The sequence below is a fragment of the Ranitomeya variabilis genome, chromosome 5 (assembly GCF_051348905.1).
Source record: "Ranitomeya variabilis isolate aRanVar5 chromosome 5, aRanVar5.hap1, whole genome shotgun sequence".
Taxonomy (NCBI): Eukaryota; Metazoa; Chordata; class Amphibia; order Anura; family Dendrobatidae; genus Ranitomeya; species Ranitomeya variabilis.
In genome coordinates this window covers 587,297,794-587,315,156 of record NC_135236.1, presented here as the reverse complement: position 1 = coordinate 587,315,156, position 17,363 = coordinate 587,297,794, and the positions used below count along the sequence as shown (strand labels likewise).

At 43.9% G+C, this 17,363-nt stretch overlaps 1 protein-coding gene across 7 annotated transcripts in view; it reads left to right on the top strand.

Annotated features, from left to right (window-relative positions):
- The window catches only part of NME5 (NME/NM23 family member 5), a 388,198-nt gene that overhangs the window by 227,185 nt on the left and 143,650 nt on the right, over positions 1-17,363 (top strand). For all 7 annotated transcript variants that reach the window (XM_077266014.1, XM_077266013.1, XM_077266012.1 and 4 more), the window contains one exon: positions 2,903-3,021. In XM_077266014.1, the coding sequence (XP_077122129.1) occupies positions 2,903-3,021 (119 nt within the window). The remainder of the gene's footprint in view (positions 1-2,902; positions 3,022-17,363) is intronic.

The following is a 17,363-nucleotide window of genomic DNA, read 5'->3' as shown; positions in this document are numbered from 1 at the left end:
TATATAGCACAGCCACATAGTATATAGCACAGCCACATAGTATATAGCACAGCCACATAGTATATAGCACAGCCCACATAGTATATAGCACAGTCCACGTAGTATATAGCAGTGTGGGCACCATATCTCTGTTAAAAAATAATTAAAATAAAAAATAGTTATATACTCACCTCCCGGCGGCCCCCGGATCCAGCCCAGGCCTTAGCGCTGCTCCCGCCAGGTCCGTTCCAAGTGATGCTTTGCGGCAATAACCCGTGATGACGTAGCGGTCTCGCGTGATCCTACACCATCTTTGGTCATTTTCCTATGCATCACTGGGAACGGAGCTGCCGAGAGCATCGCAAGGTGCAGGAAGGCTGCCGGGGCCACCGGAAGGTGAGAATAGCACGATTTTTTATTTTTTTTATTATTTTTAACATATCTTTTTACTATTGATACTGCATAGGCAGCATCAATAGTAAAAATTTGTCACACTTGTCAAAATGGGCCCCCCGTCTCGCTAGGGCCCCGGCACTTGCCTGGATGCTGATGCCGACCCTGCCTACTGCATCTCTGGAGCTCAGCCACAGTGATCTTGGGGTTCTTCTTTACCTCTTTCACCAAGGGCTCATCTCCCATGATTGCTCAGTTTGGCTGAATGACCAGGTCTAGGAAGACTTCTGGTGGTCCCAAACTTCTTCCATTTAAGGATTATGGAGGCCACTGTGTTCTTATGAACCTTGAGTACTGTAGAAATTTTTTTGTAACCTTGGCCAGATCTGTGCCTTGCCACAATTCTGTCTCTGAGCTCCTTGGCCAGTTCCTTTGACCTCATGATTCTCATTTGGTTTGACATGCATTGTGAGCTGTGAGGTCGTATATAGACAGGTGTGTGCCTTTCCAAATCAAGTCCTATCAGTTTAATTAAACACAGCTACAATGAAGGAGTAGAACCGTCTCAAGGAGAATCACAAGGAAATGGACAGCTTGTGACTTAGGCTTCTTTCAAACTAGCGTCGGGCTCGGTCCATCGCAGTGCGTCGGGCCGAGGTCCCCGACGCTAGCGTTGTCTCCGCCACACAACGGGGGCAGCGGATGCATTTTTCCAGCGCATCCGCTGCCCCATTGTGAGGTGCGGGGAAGTGCGTGGAGGTGGGGGCGGAGTTCCGGCCGCGCATGCGCGGTCGGAAAAAGCGGACCGTCGGGAGCAAAAAACGTTACATGTAACGTTTTTTGGTCCCGACGGTCCGCCACAACACCGCGCAACCATCGCACGACGGTTGCGACGTGTGGCAATGCGTCGCAAATGCGTCGCTAATGTAAGTCAATGCAAAAAAAACGCATCCTGCAAGCACTTTTGCAGGATGTGTTTTTTCGGCAAAACGACGCATTGCGACGTATTGCAGTAAACGCCAGTGTGAAAGTAGCCTTAAATATGTGTCTGAGCAAAGGGACTGAATATTTATGACCATGTGATATTTCAGTTTTTCTTTAACAAATTTGCAAAAAATTATACATTTCTGTTTTTTTTTTTCAGTCAAGATGGGGTGTAGACTGTACATTAATGAGAAAAAAAATGAACTTTTTTGAATTTACCAAATGGCTGCAATGAAACAAAGAGTGAAAAATTTAAAGGGGTCTGAATACTTTCCGTACCCAGTGTATATGCTCTGTAGAAAGGGTCTGGCATCTTGTATGTACACTTAGGACATATGTGAGTAATAGATAAAGAAATATATACAAAATAAATATATTTGGTGTGCCCCAGAAAAAAGGCTATTTTATCAAAATATAAACTAAAAGGAAAACTCGATAGCTGCAAATATAGAGTCAATGGCAGGTAAATAGTTTTACAATGCTGCCTGTCCACCTTACTGTAAGTGTAGCTACCAACTTTATTCCTCCCGGGGGTCGCAGGCTTTCAGTCATAGGGGCATGCACGGGGTGGTTTCTTTCACCATTCACTACATTTCACCGCACACCACATTGTCAGCGGAAAACCACAGCACTATGACTGACTACTTTTTCTGCAGAAAAAGCACTACGGAGCTGATTGTCAATGTGCTGTGGCATTCTTAGAGCTGCTGCTCACAGTAGTGACTGGAGCCGCTCTGTGTATGCCAGAGGAAATAGGTTTATTTTCTACCTGTAGCCGCCCTTTCAGTAAAGCGGCCAGTCGGCATTGTAATGTTATTTACCTGCAGATTACCCTATATCTGCCCGTAAATAGCGTTTTTCAAGGTTGCAGGTTCCCTTCAAACTGTACTTTAACCACTCCGAAGAAACAAATGAAAACAGTACAATTATATTTTTTAGTCACTGCTCTTCTGCCTCAAAAATACTCTAAAAATGCAATGAAAATTGTATGTGCTCCAAAACGGTATCAATATAGATGACAGCTTAGCATGCAAAAACAAGCTCTCACCTAGCTCGATGGAAAAATAAAAAAGTTACAGGTCTCAGAAAATGCCGACAGCAATTTTTTTTTTTACAAGGGTCTGAATTTTTTTTTTTTAACCTCTAAAATGTAAAACAAACTTTATAAGTTTGGTGCCACCATAATTGTACTGAACTGAAGAATCCTATTTCCAGGTCATTTTTAACATACAGTGCCATAAAATAGAACTTGGAAGCAGTAGCGGAATTGCGTTTTTTTTCTTATCCATTTTAACCCTCTTGGAATTTGCTTCTCTTCTTTACTACATTAAATGGTAAAATGAGTGCTGTCATTCAGAAAATAAGCAACATATGACTATATACATACATATATATATATATATATATATATATATATATATATATATATATATATTATAAAGTAATGTCTCTTGGAACAAAGAGAGGGCTTTTTTGTTTTAATATTAGTTGGCTTATGAAGTATGTTATGTGTTTTTTCCAAATTAATGTTTTCATCATCTTTCAGCTCCAATTGAGCCCATGCCTGCTGGACAAAATGCCTTGGATTATCTGGACCTTTTTGTTAATCCAACATTGCTGTCTGGATGTATTAATCTTTGCAAGCGGAAACCATCAGACCCATATGTATGTTAACTTATATATATTTCTTTAGTTTACTTTGTAAGATTGTTATGTATTGTCAGCTATTTATGCAAGCAGTGTTACTTAGGCTGGTCTCACATTTGCGTTCGGCAACCCTGCGTAGGGCTGCATACTTTTCCCTTCATATCCGCACAGCTGCGCGTGCATCCAGCCTACCTATCTTTAACATTGGGTACGGAGGGATATGTGTTTGTCTGCGGATGCGTCCACGTGCATCATTTTGACGTGCCGCCAAACGCAAGATTTTGCCTTCCTGTGCGGTCGGCGAGCACGTCAAATCAACGCATGCGGATGCATCCGCAGACAAATGCATGTCCCTTCGGACCCAATGTTAAAGATAGGTATGCAGGATGCATGCGCAGCTGTGCGGATATGAAGGGAAAAAGTGCGCAGCCCTACGGAGGGCTGCCGAATGCAAATGTGTACTTAGCCTTAGTCAAGTCCTCAGGGAACTCAAAAGAACATGTAGTGATAATTTTCCTCCTACAATCTTGTACCATCTCCTTTATTTAATATGCTTTGCTTATATAGAGCCATCATATTCTGCAGTGCTTTACAGACATTATCATTGTGTTCCCCATTGGGGCTCATAATGTAAATTCCCTTTAAGTATGTCTTTGAAGTGTGGGAGGAAACCACAGGGAGAACATACAAACTCCTTGCAGATGTTGTCATTGGTGGGATTTGAACTCAAGACCCCAGTGCTGCAAAGCCACAGTGCTAACCACTGAGCGACCATGCTGCTTCTCCTTAACATGAGGTGCAGTAGAGACCTGACACATATGCTGTGCACCTCAGTTTTGGGCCCTAATAATTAGGAAAGAACTTGTAAATAATAATCCCTGGGAATCATATGGTTTCCTTTCTTAAACTCTTCACCCTCCGAGCCTGTTTTCACCCTCCTGATCAGTGAAAATTTTACAATTCTGACCAATGTCACTTTATGAGGTAATAACTCTGGAATACATCAACATATTCCAGTCATTCTTAGATTGTTAGCCAAATACCCAAAAGTGACACCATTTTAAAAACTGCACCCCTCAAAGTGCTCAAAACCACATTCAAGAAGCCTATTAACCCTTTAGGTGCTTCACATGACTTAAGCAATGTGGAAGAAAAAAATTTTTCTCACAAAAACGTTGCTTTAGCCCCACATTTTTCATTTTCACAAGGGTAACAGGAGAAAATTTATTGTACCATTTGTTGTGCAATTTCTCCTGAGTACAGGATACCCCCATATGTGGTGGAAAACTATTGATTGGGCACACAGCAGGGCTCGGAAGGGAAGGAGCACCATTTGACTTTAGAGCGCAAAATTGGCTGGAGTAGATAGCGGACGCCATGTCGCATTTGCATAGCCCCTGATGTGCCTAAACAGTGGACACTCCCTACAAAAGGGCTAATTTTGTAACTACACCCCTCAAGGAAATTGTGTGTGGTGAGAACCTTGATCCCACATGTGCTTCACAGAATTTTATAATGTTGAGCCTTGAAAATGAAAAAAATAAATCTTTCCCTCAAAAATGTTGTTTTAGCCCAAAATGTTTCTTTTTCACTAGAATAACAGAGAAAAATGGTCTCAAATTTTTCTTTGTGCGACTTCTCCTGAGTACATCAATACCACATATGTGGTAGAAAACTATTGCTTGAGTGTACAGCAGGGCTTGGTGATCTAAAAGACATATATTTTATTTGGGGCTTTCATACCCTGGACTTTCCAGGAGCCTAAATGTAGCTGGCTAGCTATATTTAGCAACTAGACATTGACATCTCAATACCAACTTGTATGACTAGTCGTCTCGATTCAAATGTTAACCAGATAGGTAATCAGATGTTTTTAATAGCCTCCCCTCCCTCTCACCCCTGCAAAATTTCAAAACAAAAACAATTAGTAAAAGAAAGAAACCAAAGCATAAAACAGACAGTGCCTGTTTTTAGGTACCAATATGTACCTTGGGATTTTATATGTAACATTTAATGTATCACAGAGCGTAATAGGTATAAGATTGTTTCTATGGTGAGCAAAGGAAGCAAGAGGTACGTATCAAAGACAAGCATTTACTGTGTCTACGGATGCCCAGTGGGGCTGCATACAGAAACAATAAATGTTGCTCAAATGATGGACAAACACGCAGAACAGAATAACACCTCAGCATAATTGTAACAAGAGTTTAGGCAAATTCCATAAAAAACACATTAACAAATGTAAGCATTCAGCACAGAGCACATTATACAGTTAGGTCCATATATATTTGGACAGAGACAACATTTTTCTAATTTTGGTTATAGACATTACCACAATAAATTTTAAACAAAACGATTCAGATGCAGTTGAAGTTCAGACTTTCAGCTTTCATTTGAGGGTATCCACATTAAAATTGGATGAAGGGTTTAGGAGTTTCAGCTCCTTAATATGTGCCACCCTGTTTTTAAAGGGGCCAAAAGTAATTGGACAGATTAAATAATTGTAAATAAAATGTTCATTTCTAGTACTTGGTTGAAAATCCTTTGTTGGCAATGACTGCCTGAAGTCTTGAACTCATGGACATCACCAGACGCTGTGTTTCCTCCTTTTTGATGCTCTGCCAGGCCTTCACTGCAGTGGTTTTCAGTTGCTGTTTGTTTATGGGCCTTTCTGTCTGAAGTTTAGTCTTTAACAAGTGAAATGCATGCTCAATTGGGTTCAGATCAGGTGACTGACTTGGCCATTCAAAAATATTCCACTTCCTTGCTTTAATAAACTCCTGAGTTGCTTTGGCTTTATGTTTTGGGTCATTGTCCATCTGTAGTATGAAACGACAACCAACCAGTTTGGCTGCATTTGGCTGGATCTGAGCACACAGTATGGCTCTGAATACCTCAGAATTCATTCGGCTGCTTCTGTCCTGTGTCACATCATCAATAAACACTAGTGACCCAGTGCCACTGGCAGCCATGCATGCCCAAGCCATCACATTGCCTCTGCAGTGTTTTACAGATGATGTGGTATGCTTTGGATCATGAGCTGTACCACATCTTCGCCATACTTTTCTCTTTCCATCATTCTGGTAGAGGTTGATCTTGGTTTCATCTGTCCAAAGAATGTTCTTCCAGAACTGTGCTGGCTTTTTTAGATGTTTTTTAGCACAGTCCAGTCTAGCCTTTTTATTCTTGATGCTTATGAGGGGCTTGCACCGTGCAGTGAACCCTCTGTATTTACTTTCATGCAGTCTTCTCTTTATGGTAGATTTGGATATTGATACGCCGACCTCCTGGAGAGTGCTGTTCACTTGGTTGGCTGTTGTGAAGGGGTTTCTCTTCACCATGGAGATTATTCTGCGATCATCCACCACTGTTGTCTTCCGTGGATGCCCAGGTCTTTTTGCATTGATGAGTTCACCAGTGCTTTCTTTCTTTCTCAGGATGTACCAAACTGTAGATTTTGCCACTCCTAATATTGTAGCAATTTTTCAGATGGGTTTTTTTCTGTTTTCTCAGCTTAAGGATGGCTTGTTTCACCTGCATGGAGAGCTCCTTTGACCGCATGTTTACTTCACAGCAAAACCTTCCAAATGCAAGCACCACACCTCAAATCAACTCCAGGCCTTTTATCTGCTTAATTCAGAACGACATAATGAAGGGATGCCCACAACTGTCCATGAAATAGCCTTGGAGTCAATTGTCCAATTACTTTTGGTCCCTTTAAAAACAGGGTGGCACATGTTAAGGAGCGGAAGCTCCTAAACCCTTCATCCAATTTTAATGTGGATACCCTCAAATGAAAGCTGAAAGCCTGAACTTCAACTGCATCTGAATTGTTTTGTTTAAAATTCATTGTGGTAATGTCTATAACCAAAATTAGAAAAAGGTTGTCTCTGTCCAAATATATATGGACCTAACTGTAGATGTGAACCGAACCTCATTGCATTTTTTGAGAGGCATAATGAACAAATCAACAGCAGTTCAAGAACTTTTTAATATATATTTTTACAACATTCATCTTGCAGTATGTATGGTACATTTTTTTACTCGTGCCAGTAGAGATTTTTTATTTTGCTACATTTACACACAAAAATATTTTATTTAAAAAACAAACCATTTTTTTAATCCGTTTTTTTGAGAGCTATAGCATTTTTTATTTTTCTGCCAATTCATGTGTTATGAGGGCTTGTTTTTTTTAGTTTTCTACAGACAGCTGAATGACAGCTTATTTTTAATGTGTTTTAGTGATACAATTTTTCTTTACAAATTACATTATTTTTAATGCAAACGTATGATGTAAAAACAGCATGGGGAAACATTTTCGCTTGTTTTTTTTTTTGTTTTTATTTTGTGAGGGGTAGGGTTATAATTTTTTCTCATTTTTTTTACTTAGTCCCAATTTGGGACTTGAACACAATAGTCTGATTGATTGTTTAATTTTATGCAATACCCATGTTTCCTTTAGACCTGTCAGTGTAAGACCTGCTATTTGAAGGTCTGAAATATTTATCACCAGTTGGAGGATTTTGTCCATATCAGTTACATTGGCACTGGTTGAGGTGGAGCACCTGGAGGTGGAAGCTGATTCGGCAAACATTGGTCCCTTTCACTGGTGAACAAAGGCAACAAATTATTCTTTCCAACAGGGCCGGCGTCAACACCCGGCCTAGCCGGGCAATTGCCGGGGCCCTGACGAGACAGGGGGGCCCACTCACACAGTCATAGAGCCATCTGGCTGCTTTAACCCTTTCTACCCTTTCAATTTGCGCTGGCACAAGCATCTTCTCTCTGTCAGTGCAGGGCCAGGCACACATAGGGGTTAATTAAGGACACAGCCAGCGTGACATTGTGGGCGGAGAGTTCTCCTGCTCTGAATCTCCTGACTGTGTGCACTGCTGAACTTATCAAGGAGACCGAGCTCCTACCAGCACCTGAGTGAGTGCAATGCTATATCGCTGTATGTTCTGACAGTCTGGGACTGGGTGACCTGGGGCGGCCATGGGCTGGGCGGCTGCAGCTGATATATATATACTACAGCAGCCGCCCAGCCCAGGCCCCCAGCACAGCCTGTATAGATACAGTGTATATAATATATATATACAGGACAGGTGCTGGGGGCCTGGGCTGGGCGGCTGTTGAAGTATATACACTGCACAGTACCACTCCCCTGTATATATACACTGTACAGTACCACTCCTGTCCTGTATATATACACTGCATAGCACCACTCCTCCTGTATATATACACTGCACAGTACCACTCCTCCTGTCCTGTATATATACACTGCACATTACCACTCCTCCTGTCCTGTATATATGCACTGCACATTACCATATCTCCTGTCCTGTATATATACACTGCACAGTACCACTCCTCCTGTCCTGTATATATACACTGCACAGTACCACTTCTCCTGTCCTGTATATATACACTGCACAGTACCATCACTGCCCTGTATATATACACTGCACAGTACCGCTCCTTCTGTCCTGTATATATACACTGCACAGTACCTCTCCTCCTGTATATATACACTGTACAGTACCTCTCCCCTGTATATATACACTGCACAGTACCGCTCCTCCTGTATATATACACTGCACAGTACCTCTCCTCCTGTATATATACACTGCACAGTACCACTCCTCCTGTATATATACACTGCACAGTACCTCTCCCCTGTATATATACACTGCAGAATTTACAATAGCTATCACTCATGTAAGAAGTGAAATCTGGCATTGTACTATAGCTATATTTCTCCGCTGTATCTGGGCATCATGAATCGTGATATATTTTAAAGGGGGGGGGGGCCCACTGAGACTCTTTCGCCCGGGGCCCTCAAAAACCTGGAGCCGGCCCTGCTTTCCAAATATAGTAACCACCAGGTTCTGGACAAATTTTCTTGGTTCTTTACACTCCAACTTTTCTGGGACACCACCTGTAAGGCACAGTTGTGACATATTCTGTTTTCAAGATCATTGTTTTTGTTCATTAAATTGACAAGTGTGTGAGGAGCCCTTTTAACATATCTGGTCATAGGTGCCAGTTAGTCCTCCTCCATGTCTCCTACTCTCCCTACTCCAGGCCGGATCCGATGATGCCAGAACCGCTGCCCTATAACATTCCCTTGAGAAGTTGTGATCCTTCATAGGTTTTGGGAGTTTTAGCTACAAAGACCCAGGGGCCCATCCTGAGGGCAAAAAGGGTGTGACTGATCAAGGTTTTAAAAGGCTTGTGTAAGGCCATGTGCTCTCTCTGTTTGTCATGCTTGCTGTTCACTTCTAAAGTGGGGTCACGTCAAATAACGTGCTGGGAGGAACTGGAACCAGCTGACAGCCCATGCCACCCTTGCAGCCCAGCACACATGGTTAAACATCAAGCCATTAATTGATATGATTCATCTGCTTATATCTTTTGTACTTCACTTGTATTTACATATCTGACCATTGTATATGTATAACCATTGTGTATATAATGTATTGACTAGTGTGCCCTTAAGGCTATTAAATATATAATTTAACTTTGGATGCTCTTTTATCTCAATCCACGAATCCTCACATCCATATCTCGGTTTAACTTTCCATGCTACCAGGGCTGGTTTCTGGCCCGATATAATCCCGTTAACGGACTAGGCTTATATCTATCTAGGAATTGGTGGCAGTCCTACTGGGCTGACAGTTTTCTGTTTCACTGGTGCTAATGAAAGAGGCCTCTCAGCCTGTCAGGATTGTGAGTTAGTGTAGTGCCATGTCAATGGCTGCGTTGGGCACCTTCTCTCACTCCCTGGGCCTGTGTGGACAGGGAATGTCTGTGTAAAACTATGCTAAGGTGGCCTTACAGTGTTCCCAGGGGGTGCGGAACGTCACGTTGATGCAAGTGCGGAGACCGTCCACATGATCTCTCTGATATAATAGTGACATCAGGTGAGGTAGCGAGTTGTGGGTTCGTCACATGTGGTGACAGCGGTGGGATCCGCGTGATCTCTCTGGCGCCATCCTTCACACCGTGGATACCAGGAATGGAGGAGATGGAGAAATTACTGTGCTGCGATTCTTCCATGCGAGAGAATCAGTGCACAATGCACTGACACTAGGCTCAGATTTTGACGGAGTTTGAGCCAAGTGTCCTTTGCATAATTGACCCCAATTCTCTCGTACAGGACAACATACGCTCCTATGATCCCAGCCTTACAGTGGATAGAAAAAGTCTACATACCTCGGTTAAAATGCCAAGTTTTTGTGAAACAAATTTTCTTGTTTCTTAAAGAACTCTTTTCCACCTTTATTGTCCACTATACTGTATTCTGTACAAACTTAAATCTTTTCCAATAAAAAAAAACTAAAATAATGTGGTTGCATAAGTATGCTCACACTTAAACTATTACATTGTTGAAGTATCCTTTGAATTTATGGCTGCATTCGTCTTTTTGGGTAGGAGTCTTTCAGCAACATATCTAGAATTGGCAATCTTTGCCAACCTTCATTTCACATTGCAAGGGCATCTTGTGTGTACAGCCCTTTTTAGGTCAACCCACAGATTTTTTTTTTTTAAATGTTTATTGTAAATGTTTTTAACAAGATATAAGGAATAGAGATGAGCGGTGTTCGAGTCAAACTGTTCGCCAATTTCAAATTCGAGCTGTTTTGGGCGGTGTTCGAGTCGTTTGACGAACTCGAACAATTTGCTTAAAATTCGGCTGTTCGAGTTTCTGTTCGATAACTGTTCATTCACCAAAAGCCTAACTTGATTTTCACATTAAAACTGTTTCTCAATGTTAATAGACTGTTTCAGTGTATAGTGGGCAGGGGATAGATCTGTGCTGAAATAATGCCGATCTCCATTTTTTTTTCTTTCCCGCATTTACAGTGGGGCAGTGCAGTCTCTCAGCCTATCAGCAGTACACACACACACAGCAATGTGCATGTGATGCACACAAGCAAGGGCATGTGTCATTGGCTGTGTATGTCCTTGCCCTATGAGAACCAGCCATTTTCCCCATCGCCACCATTTCCTCACTGCTGCAGCTAAGTGTTAGACGGCACCGCTGCTGCTGTGGGCACTATACAGTCTAAGGCTGGGGTCACACCAAGCGTAGTAAAATACGGTCCGTATTTTACATGTGTAATACGCAGAAATTATCCCAAAATAGTGATCCATATGTCATCCGTAGGCAGGGTGTGGCAGTGTATTTTGCGCATGTAAACCTCCGTATGTAATCCGTATGGCATCCGTACAGCGAGATTTTCTCGCTGGCTTGCAAAACAGACATACAATGGATCCATGGGCTGAAATATTCATGAAAACAGCCCCCTGCTGGCATTACCTCATATGAACTCGAGCGTGGGAATTTTTCAGAATATTTTCTCACGCTCGAGTTCATATGAGGTTATACCAGCAGGGGGCGCAACACCGCAAGTCTAGGTAGCTACGTTCCCCTGATTTCCATTCATTCCCCAGATTTTACAGTCAGGAGCACAGCTGCATTATTGACACTTCTCCTTTATTAGCCTGGCTTAATGTCACCTTACAATAGCAAGGTGACATTAACAATTTATTACCCCATATCCCACTGTAACAGAGAAACGGGGTCAGTGGGTGCTCTCGTCCGCTGGCCCGGCTGTCTTTAGTAAGACTGCATGGACCACGGCTCATACCACTGAACGCCCGCTCTATCTCCCCGTGGGCAATACACTACACAGACAACACAGGGTTAAGGTAAAACAGTGTGGCAATACTTTATTGAACCACAACATACAATAGCAAACAGAACAATCCCACCATGACTGGAATTGTTTGGTTACATAGGCACATATAAAATATCACTGCGTCTCCACGTATTTCCAGTATGACATGATGTCGGAGCTCCCAGGGTCACATGGGCGCATATAAAATATCACTGCATCTCCATGTATTTCCAGTATGACATGATGTCAGAGCTCCCAGGGTCGCTACTCCATCTGTGGATGAACGCACAGAGAAGGGGTAACGACAAGCATAGGGAGATGACCAAGAACTGTCCATAGAGTCCATACAAGGTCCAAAGCCAGTTGACACGAGAGTCACCACCTGGCTTATCTGACCAACTCCATGGAACCAGACGACCAGCGGGTCCCAACCCTGGCTTTCTCCAAACATATCCATGGTTCAGAGATGGTCACTGGATTAGATCTCTGTCCTTCCAACCGGAGCCGAAAACCCCTAGGTTGTATCCTATAGAATCCTAGATCAATGTCACTTGTGATGGTGCCATGATGAATTGGCTGCAGTCCTTTCTCTTGTCTGTTGGGTGGTTTGCAGAATGTCTGGTTGGTAGGTCTGTGTTACTTTAGCCTCAATGATGTGATCTCTGAGTCTTTTTATACTCAAGGCATGTAAGCTATTTTTAGAATTACCCAGTGTCCTTTAGTTCAACATCAAGTTATGGCAAACAATGGTGATGAGATTACGTAGTACTACTTGACCATTCAATCTATTTGCAGTCTTTCCTTCTCTGCTTTAGAAGTCACCAAGCTAGTTCTGGAATTCAATGCACAATTAGCATATCAGCACACATCAATAAACAAACACTATGTACAAGTCACTATTACAGACTTAAGGCCCCGTCTCACATAGCGATTTACCAACGATCACGACCAGCGATACGACCTGGCCGTGATCGTTGGTAAGTCGTTGTGTGGTCGCTGGGGAGCTGTCACACAGACAGCTCTCTCCAGCGACCAACGATCAGGGGAACGACTTCGGCATCGTTGAAACTGTCTTCAACGATGCCGAAGTCCCCCTGCAGCACCCGGGTAACCAGGGTAAACATCGGGTTACTAAGCGCAGGGCCGCGCTTAGTAACCCGATGTTTACCCTGGTTACCAAAAAAAACAAACAGTACATACTCGCCTTTCGGTGTCCGTCAGGTCCCTTGCCGTCTGCTTCCTGCTCTGACTGAGTGCCGCCGTACAGTGAGAGCAGAGCGCAGCGGTGACGTCACTGCTGTGCTGCGCTCTCACTGTACGGCGGCACTCAGTCAGAGCAGGAAGCGGACGGCAAGGGACCTGACGGACATCAGATGGTGAGTATGTAGTGTTTTTTTTTTTTTACATTTACGCTGGTAACCAGGGTGTAAACATCGGGTTACTAAGCGCGGCCCTGCGCTTAGTAACCAGATGTTTACCCTGGTTACCAGTGAAGACATCGCTGGATCGGTGTCACACACACCGATTCAGCGATGTCAGCGGGACCTCAACGACCAAAAAACGGTCCAGGCCATTCCGACACGACCAGCGATCTCACAGCAGGGGCCTGATCACTGGTACGTGTCACACATAGCGAGATCGCTACTGAGGTCGCTGTTGCGTCACAAAACTAGTGACTCAGCAGCGATCTCGCTAGCGATCTCGCTATGTGAGACGGGGCCTTTACACTGTATGTTAAATAGTATCAGTGTTAGGAGTTGAGTTCCCAGGGGGAATCTTGAACCATGTCTGCTGCGGTCTCCCATTCAGCAGTGGAGTCTGCTCAGCGGAGACGTCGGTCCCAGCGTCTTGCTCAGTCTCACTCTGTGCATAGGGTTACTGCTGCTTTTCCAGCTTCTGCCATTGAAGCCAGTGCTGGGCAGCAGCAAGCAGATGCTTTGGGGACTAAGTCCTGCTTTTCCCCTTCTGAGCATGCCCAGGGCAAGATCTCCCGTTGGAGATCGAAGGTCACATGCTCAGATACTGCAACAGATCCCATTGGTCCTCCAGGAAGGTCCTGAAGGTGCTCAACTTCTGTGGCAGCCTCCCATTGGTCCTTCTGGGAAGGTTCTGTACATGCTGCAGCTATAAAATGTTCGCATGACCGCACGGCCATGCGCTAGTGTAAACTTGTAAACGTGTGTGTGTTGATGAGTGAAAGTCATTCATTATCCCCTCCCTTGTGTATGACTGCTCGCATAAGGTGGATGATTGCTTTCTAGCGCCCGACTTAGCCATCAGCACGTAACACACAAAACAGCGTCTAATTGCTGTGACAGCCAGTGCGGCGCCGTGCGCTTTCACAGCGCTTTCCTGACCCAAGCCTGGGTGGTTAGTGGCGTCCGCCAGTGCGGCACCGCACGCACTCTCGTGCATCTTTATTATTATTTCTTTCACTCTGACACCCCAGTTGCGGTGTCGAGCGCAAGAGGTCTATATGAACTCAAATCCTGTGTCTTGGGATTGAGTTCTGAGACTCCTTGCTTGCGCTCTTGGTGCGGTACCGCGGCCCTGTGACGCAACAGGGTTCGCTTCCTTCACGCAGGGTGAAGTTAACCCGTGTGTGTATCCACATTGTACCGCCATATAGTCCGTCATTACTTGGCAGCAGGTTCCATCTCTGCACGGTGGACCCCGGGCTGCGAACGCACCTTACTCTATCTTTCTTATTATTTGGTGCGTTCCACTAGCCCTAACAATCAGTTTGCAAGTCTGTCTTCTTGAACCACCAGACATAAACACTTAAATGCACAAGCCAATATACAGATGAAAAGTCAGTTCTTATTGCTTTGCAAAAACGTAGCTGTCTGGGTAATTAAGATACAATTTGGTTTCTTCACACCCACCCCTACACGGGAGTGAGAAGAGAGAGGCTAAGTGCCAGAATAGGCACATCTTACAGATGTGCCTTTTCTGGGGTGGCTGGGGGCAGATGTTTTTAGCCACGGGGGGGGCAATAACCATGGTCCCTCTCTAGGCTATTAATATCTGCCCTCAGTCACTGGCTTTCCCACTCTGGCGGAAAAAATTGCGCGGGAGCCCACGCCAGTTTTTTCCTCGATTTAACCCTTTATTTTAACAGCTAGAGCCCCAAAATTTTGCACACAGACACTTGGAACATTATTAGTGAGGAATATGTTAAAAAATAAGGGATATGAAATGGTTTACTGTATGTAAACCATGTCTCATATCCTGTCGGGCTTGGGAAGGAGATAGCAAAAGCCGGCAATTGAATTACCGGCTTTTAGGCTATCTAGCGCTGTATTAAATATAAATATATATGTCAATCTCAATAGAAACAAAGCTGACCGCACTACCGCTTGTTAGAATAGCCGAGCCTGCTCACCTACATTCGGAGTATATCAGCTGGATCCTGGGTGCTTATGCCTGGTAAGATAGCCGACAAATCCAACGTTAAAGAGAAGAAGAAGAAAAGGCAGCACTCACCGATCTTCCGAGACAGTATTCTTTATTAACTTACATAAACATCTTCACGGCCGGGGGTACAGTTGCACAGAGTGCGGCGAGCCTGACGATGGCCGTTTCACGCCTGACCGGCGCTTCTACGGGTCAGTGAGTGAGCGTTCCCCGAGCCGGGGGATATGGACAGGCGGAGGCAAAACTCCTCCCCTAGCTGACCTTCCCGCCCCACTGGAACGCCCTCCCACCCGGGTTAAAACACTTAACAACAAATATAAAATATAAAATCAGCAATATACACCAAAACACTGTAACAAATTAACCATTATACCAAGAACACCTCGTTTTTATTACTAACTATGCTCTCAACACAGATCTTCTTTCTGCTGGCTAATACTGAAACAAGCGGGCAGCACTCATAACTTAGAAAACTCCTCCTATCCAGTACTCCGACAGGGGGAAGACTGGAACCTTCTTCCCTCTCTGTCAATCCTCATTGTCAAGCGTACTAAATACCATAGCGCATATCGGAACTAAGTGGGACAAACTTAAACTGTTAGCATATTAAGATAAACATAACGCCAATTCAGCGATTATCTTACAAGAAAATGGACATATCTACCCGATCGTTGAAACCTAACGGACCCATGGCTCCTGTCTGCATGATCCATCTTGCCTCTCTTCTCAGCAACATGTTATGCAGGTCGCCTCCCTTCCCAGGTAGAGTCACTTTTTCAATTCCTGCAAATCTCATTGCCTTGGGGTCTCCTCCATGAGTGTCATGAATGTGGCTAATCAGTCTGGGTACCCCCTTGCCTGTGGTGACTGATTTATAATGTTCGCGGAACCGTACGCAGAGACAACGTATAGTCTTCCCTATCTAAAACTGCTCACACGAACAAAATACTACATACACTACGTATTTAGTTTTACAGGAAATGAATTATTTCACTATGTGTTTGATTGCACCTATAGTCAAAACCTGTCCTGTAATGTGATAGTTACAATATGCGCAATGTCCACATCGATGGTTTCCCTTGGGGATGCCCTGCTCTAACCAGTTGTTTTTATCTGTCGATATTTGGTTGCGGACCAAAAGGTCCCTCAATCTCGTGCTACGCTTATTTGAAAATAGTGGTCCCCGAGTTACTATATCGCCTAAATCTCTGTCCTGCTCCAGAAGAGGCCAATTTTTCCTAATAGCCGCCCGTATTTGTTGATCCATGGGGCTATATTGGAAGCAAAAATTAAAACGCTTTCCACTTGTTTTACTAACTTCTCTTCCTCTTCTCCACTGATTGTTTTAAAAATGCCTTTTCTTCTTCTCTTCAACGTTGGATTTGTCGGCTATCTTACCAGGCATAAGCAACCGGGATCCAGCTGATATACTCCGAATGTAGGTGAGCAGGCTCGGCTATACTAACAAGCGGTAGTGTGGTCAGCTTTGTTTCTATTGAGATTGACTTTTCCCTTGTATGTGACCATAGCACACTGGCTTTTAGCCGTTAGCCAACACCTTTCATTGGTGGATTTTTTGCGCAATACGCTGACAAACGCAGCATTCTGCGATTTTCTACGCCCGTAAAATACAGCTGAGAAATATACAGCAAATAGGAGCTACCCCATAGAAAATCATTGGTCGGTGTGCAATGCGTAGTTTTTGCGCCTCTCATACATCCGTAAAACTCGCTAGTGTGACCCCGGCCTAAGAGTGTTTTTTGCTAGCAAATTTTCTGTTAGATAGAGAGGGATAGGTTTAGGGAGTCGGGACTAGTTGTAATATCAGCCCTTTTCAGGGTAGGTTACAGCAGTTCATAGCACTTTTTGCCAGGCAGGTCTGAGCCAGTGCTGTGCAAGTGTTTGTCACAGCATTTGGTGTTAGCTAGCTCAGCCAATCCTTTTGGGCTAGTAGCATTGTCTGGTAGTCATTTGAGTAGCCCACCTGTGAAGCTAACTACACCGCCTGTGTATCTAAATTTTTACTGCATCTAACCCAGTAAATCGCTTTCGGCTTAGTAGCAGTGTCTGCACGTCAGCGAAGTAGCCCGCCTTTGACGCTAACTACACCGCCCGTGTATCTAAATTTTTACTGCATCTAACCCAGTAAATCGTTTTGGGCCTAGTAGCATTGTCTGCATGTCAGTGGAGTAGCCCGCCTTTGAAGCTAACTACACCGCCCATGTATCTAAATTTTTACTGCATCTAACCTAGTAAATC